At 34.1% G+C, this 6,063-nt stretch overlaps 1 protein-coding gene across 8 annotated transcripts in view; it reads left to right on the forward strand.

Moving 5' to 3' along the window:
• Synd (protein kinase C and casein kinase substrate in neurons protein Synd) overlaps positions 1–4,310 on the forward strand; it is a 367,852-nt gene extending 363,542 nt beyond the window's left edge. For all 8 annotated transcript variants that reach the window (XM_081738619.1, XM_081738618.1, XM_081738616.1 and 5 more), the window contains 2 exons: positions 1,029–1,183; positions 4,060–4,310. In XM_081738619.1, the coding sequence (XP_081594745.1) occupies positions 1,029–1,183; positions 4,060–4,169 (265 nt within the window). In that variant the 3' untranslated portion in view covers positions 4,170–4,310. The remainder of the gene's footprint in view (positions 1–1,028; positions 1,184–4,059) is intronic.
• The last annotated feature ends 1,753 nt before the right edge of the window (positions 4,311–6,063 follow it).

The following is a 6,063-nucleotide window of genomic DNA, read 5'->3' on the forward strand; positions in this document are numbered from 1 at the left end:
CGACTAGAAGGCTCAGGTCAATAGACGTGGGACCTAGTTAGAATTCCAATTTCGGCACACTAGAATATAATGACTTCTGCTGCAGAAGTATTTGTTTCGTTGTTGCCGTTCTCATCCAGCATGAAATAATCGGTGGTGAGATTTGAACATAGATCGCCTAGTTGCCAGTCTCACACGTTTCTTCTACGCTACATTGAGCTGTGATGTGGACTTTCTGTTATAAACTTTACTTATCATGTCATACGATGTTGCTACATTGCCACATCTTTATCAGACCCTACCGCCAAAACAAGGTCCCGGAAGGTGAAGGTCTATTATTACTTTGGGTGATCAAACTCGCGTTCATGCTCAGCGGGGGGGGGGTCATTCCTTATATCAAATGAAAGACAGAAAGTTCCAATAAACATGGGCTTGCTTTTAGTTATAAGCCGCCAAAAATGCGAAAAATCAGGTTTTAAAATTTCCTGGCTTGAAAAAACTATGGAACCTATTGCAAGCTGTTCAAGAAATTATACAGACTTGCATGTGCTTTATCGAAATATCTAGCTTCGGAATCTTACGGTGCCGGCGAAGAATGCTCACCAGCACTTAAAAATGTATTTCCGTACCCTAACTTTCTTTATACAGTTAGTTTCTCCGGTACCACAGGATTGTAAAACATGTATATTTACGTAGATAGAGCGCATACTAATTTCTGTGTAATTTCTTCACCAGCTTGCTATTGGTCCCATAGTTTTCAAGCCAGGGTGTTTTAAAACGTGATATTTTGCATTTTCGGTGGTTTATAACTGAAAAGAGGCGATTTTCGACCCATGTTCATTAGAACTTTTTTCTTTCATTTGATTAAAGAATCAAACCTGCTGAACATGAGTACAAATTTTAGACCGCCCGAGATTTTATCCTATATATTGAAATTCCTGGGCTGAGGTGAACGTTCTAATAGTAGATTGGATATTCTTAGTTTACTCTGTGTATAATGCGAGATATCTTCCCTGTCTTAATTTTAAAATTACTTTTGCTATTTTTAGGAACGGAACTCGACAAGAAGGCAATCCATTTGAAGAGGAGGAATGGGACGAAGATGCAGGCGAGGTGTTAGTGGATAATGGGGAACCTGGTGTTCCTGTAAGAGCGCTGTACGATTATGAAGGAGCAGAGTCCGACGAATTGAGCTTTAAACAAGGTAATCCGTTGCAAGTCTTGATCTTGGTCGTATATAAAATATGTTTGGGGAATAAGATAGTAATATCGATTATTCTAAAAATAGTAGTAGCAGCTTATATGGAGTATTTCTTATAGTATGAAATACTCTCTGCCAATGTAACTTGGAAGTTAAAACACAGTTCATGCTTAATTTCTATCTACTAGGAATGGTGTGCATTGTTGAAGCAAGCAATCCTCCGTCTTCCCCCTCACTTGAACTCCGAGCTATACTAGTAAGTTTGTAATCTCAAAAAGACACACCGTGTGTTATAAAAATAGATGTATTTTTACGAATTTCTTTGGGAAATATTTACAATCGAGAAGAAGGGAACATTTGAGCTTCCCCCTCATATTTGGCACATTTCTCCAAAATATAATTACACGCCTGAAATTTATCGTACCGTACCGTAAAATTGTCAGTTTGGCAACAACGCATGCGAAGTAATAGGAGGGGGAAGGCATAAGAAAAAAAAATAACGACACTTCTGAACACAGCTTACAGTTCGCTGTGTGAAGTACTCGGCTTCTGTTTTGTTACTTGATATAATGACACTTTTAGAACAAAATAGCACCTTGGTATATACAAAAAAAAACTATTGTGGGTATATAAAAAAAAACGCTTTGCGACCACAAAAATCATTAAAAAAGCAAAAAGAGTTGTTAAAATGTTCGTTATCTATCCATACAACTGGAGGCAAGCTTTGTAATTGTCTATAGCTATGCATGTTCTCTCTCTCTCTGTGTGGGGATTCAATACTTTTAAACCTGGTTCGAATCCCACTGGGTGATTTTATTTATTTATATTTTGTAACTTTTCATTTGTTTTTCCGTACAGTTATATATATATATATATATATATTATTATTATTATTATTATTATTATAATTATAATAATAATAATACGGGAATGATTTACAGCTTTCTCACCTGTCCCAAAATAAGTCGCACAGGCGTAAAACCTTTTCTGTATATCCAAATATTAATCCTCCTTACGTTAGAACAAATCACTTCTTACATCTATCGATAAGATTTTCGTAAACCTGAAAATATCTTCAGAGTTCTAGTGTTCGGAATATCATCATCAGCCCTAATAACCCTTTCATCACTACTTGAATTTACTTGAATATTATATTATATTATTATATCATGTAGATACATAACGTATATTCTTGTGTATGTAGATTCTTAGCGTGCAAACATTTGACACAGTGGTCTTAGCTTCGATTCCTGCTGGGAGCACAAGTTTTTCGGTGTTCAGTATCGTGAGGCATTTCCACACTAACTAGAGCTTTGAAATTTTACACAGATACGTAAACCTGATGATAATTCAATATTTTCACATAATTTTCACTCTAGCGTATAGTTTTGCTCTAACACATTAATTAAATTATTGAAATTGTATTTAGCTTGCGTAAGTGCATAGGCAACGCCACCCATTACTTGAATAGATGACAAGAGTGGTTCAGTGATGGTTCGAGACCTTTATGTAGCGCCTTTACCACAAAAGTTAGGAACTGTTGCTTATGAATTGTTAAGAAAATGAAATATGTAAGCTCACACATCGAAATAATGCAGTATTTTCAGGTTAAGGAGGTTACGAGTAAAGAACTGATTGCAGGATATTGAAAGTAAATAATAATAATGAGTGGTGTATTTAGAATTTTGTTTCCGGGGGCTATGCACAACACGGGGAAGCAGGGGGAGCGGGCGATTGCTCACTTGAGTTTGAGAATTAAATATATCTTAATCGATTGTCTACTAATGTACTTTGAAAAAACGTGAAACTCGTATCTCAGTGGAGGATCTTACCCCTCCCCCAGGCAAATCTGAAATGACGCTCCTGTACACGTTGAATATTTGTAATCTCATTTAAACTTAACTGATTTCGTTTTAAAAAAAAGGGAGATATTCAGTTTTATCTATGTACGTTTTTACCTGAAAGAAAATGTTGAGACAAGTTGAAGCTGAAATACATTGATTGAAATTTTATTGGCAAGAATTGCAGACTGATTATTCTTATGATACACAAAAAATTTAACAGTGAATCTAACCTTTTATTGTATCCATAAATAAATAAATAAATAAATAAATAAATAAATAAATAAATAATTAAAAAAAAAAAGCACACTCTTGGCCTACCTAATTTCCCGGGCTACTTATTCCCCATCCTGATTTTCTTTAATTCAAACATTTACCTTTCTTTATAACTAAACGATGTAAATATTCCTTTGCTATAATAACTGAAGTCCCCTTAAGTTGATATCCGTGCGAGTTGGTGTGGAACACCAATTTCGCTTAGCAGCTCCTCTTAGTTTTGGTGTTACTTACGATGGCCGACTTGAATCACAACTAATAACGGTCGAAAGTATGGTGGGAGAAACGAAAGAAAGTAACAACTAAAATATATATATATATATAGAATGAACGAAAGAACGCTGTTCTTACATGAAATCAAATTTGACAAATACAGTATTATTTCTGAACAAAGAACATAAGAAAATGGAAAGTCAGTGACATTCTTAAAAATGATACGAAAGATTATTATTTACGTGGAACGTGAAAAACTAACAAATTTATTTCGGGGAGGAGGGAGCTTGAGCCCAGTAGCCCCTCCCCTAAATACGCCACTTACAATAATAATATTTACTTTTAAATAAGGTTTCTATAAAATGCACTAAAAAGGACAAAATAATTTTCTGTACTACATTTTCTCGTAGTGCAGTTTATAAAAACATTGTTTTAATTATATATATATATTTGCTACGACTATTCATGTGTAACTTGTGGGCAGTTGTGACTATGTTCTTTTTTAGAGCTACTGTGCATATTTTTAATTGTAACCTTCTTTTTTCGTAGGAGATGTATTCGAGAAGCTGGAAGATGAAGATGAGCAAGGCTGGTGCAAAGGAAGAAAGGACGGTAGAGTTGGACTATATCCAGCAAATTATGTGGAACCAGTTCAATAATTGTGATTGTTACTTTTTTTTCTTTTTGTTTCAAAAGAAAAAATAAACGGACCAGTGAACTTAGACAACAATAACTGCATTGAGGGAGCACATAATTGCAGAGAGGACTGCAGCAGTTATTTTTTTTTTTTTTTTTTTTTTTTTTTTTTAAAGTAATAATGTTTGTGCTATTTGAGTGTTACATAATGAATGATGTGTATCCTAGAAACATCCTTGCCATAGGAACTGTGAGTGTAGTTATGTACAAATTTACTAACTAGAGGTTAGTTGTCCCTCCCTAACTCCTTTACCCTACCCTCCAATTATATATAGAGAGATCATTTATCAAAATATTTTGCTCTATTGGAGCTTACCACATAATTATTATTATTATGACAATTATTACCATGTTAAAACCACTTAGTTTATCAAATACTAAATGCTGTTAGTGTTATTTTCGCAAGGCATTGCCATGTAAATATGAAAAATTTGACTCAAAAATTTAAAAATAAAAATGAGAGATGAATATAAAGCTATATAGTGAAAGCAGTGCGTCAGTATATAAAATGCTGCTTGTTGTTGAGTCAATGCAGTATATGTTTAAAAAAAAGTTTCTATGGAGATTTTGTATATTTTGGATATAATATATATATAATATAATATAAATAGCAACCAAGGTCAGGCAGTTTTTCGGAGCCCCAATACAGAACTTTCGTTGGACTCAGATGGTTAGTGGAAAAAGGAAAAAATAAAACATAATAAATTTAAAAATGGCGGTGGTGGGTAAGTTACATTTGCAAGTGTGTGAATGTGTGTAGTCGGATGTTGTTCTTACGTCACTATGTCGACAAAGAATAAACAAAGCAGAGAACTGTAGTTAACATGTTATTTGTGTATGTGGAGAGGAAAAAATGAAAGTTGAAAGTGGTTGTGTGCAAATGTATACTGTATAAATGGGCTTTATCTGATTATTATCTTCTATTGATGGATGGACATATATTTTTCCTTTTTGTACATACAGGGTAAGAAACTCTTTGTATCTTTAAGACGTTAATGTTTTGTAAAGATAGTTTTATTTCATACTGTTAGGAAAAAATATTCCTCTGTCCGTTTTATTTTATTTCAGATTTTTGTTCTCTCTCTCAATTGTGGACAAAAAGGTATCTTATCAAAATTTGAACTGTTTCTTTCCACTTATAAATAAATTGGGGTTTCGCATCTGTTTTAAAGGTTTTGAAACCTCCAATTGCACTAGCGAACAACTGGCCTTCTGTCTTCCCATTCTACTTGATGGTAGATGCTGTGTTGAAAAAAAAAATGTATAATGAACAACAATTATCAAATCAATTTATGTTGAATGCTTAAAAATAGGAAACAATTACATCTATGGTTTCACTTTTAAACTAAAAACAAAAGAACTGTAAATTTTGTAAACCAAATCTCAGCTTACATTTAGAGGAAATACATATTGAAATTTAAAGACGTTGTTTACTTCAATTATGACTTCCATTATGTAGTTTCAATCAGTTTTTTGTGTGAGATTCGGAAAACAACCCTACTAGCCAAAAAGAAAGAATTATCCATAGACAATGAATTATTCCTATTTTGTTTTTCTTAATGTTTTTAAAGAAGTTATATTAACAGCCACATACATAAGGTGGTTCGGTGTATATCCGACCGATTTTGAAGGATACTCATACGAAAAACCTCACCTCCATCACCGATGGTATTTTATTGGATTCTCAGTACAATGGACCAAAGCTTCCATTGGAGCAAACTCGAGAGAAGCACGACCAAGGGAATTTGGTTCTACTTCTCTCGGCAAGCTTCCAGAGACTAGCGAGGAAACCGGTATTGGAGACCTCGTTCCAACAGGTCAAAAGCCACAGAAATCCATTTGAACGGCATCAGAGCT

Source organism: Thermobia domestica, chromosome 14, assembly GCF_964235325.1.
Source record: "Thermobia domestica chromosome 14, izTheDome1.hap1.1, whole genome shotgun sequence".
Lineage (NCBI taxonomy): Eukaryota > Metazoa > Arthropoda > Insecta > Zygentoma > Lepismatidae > Thermobia > Thermobia domestica.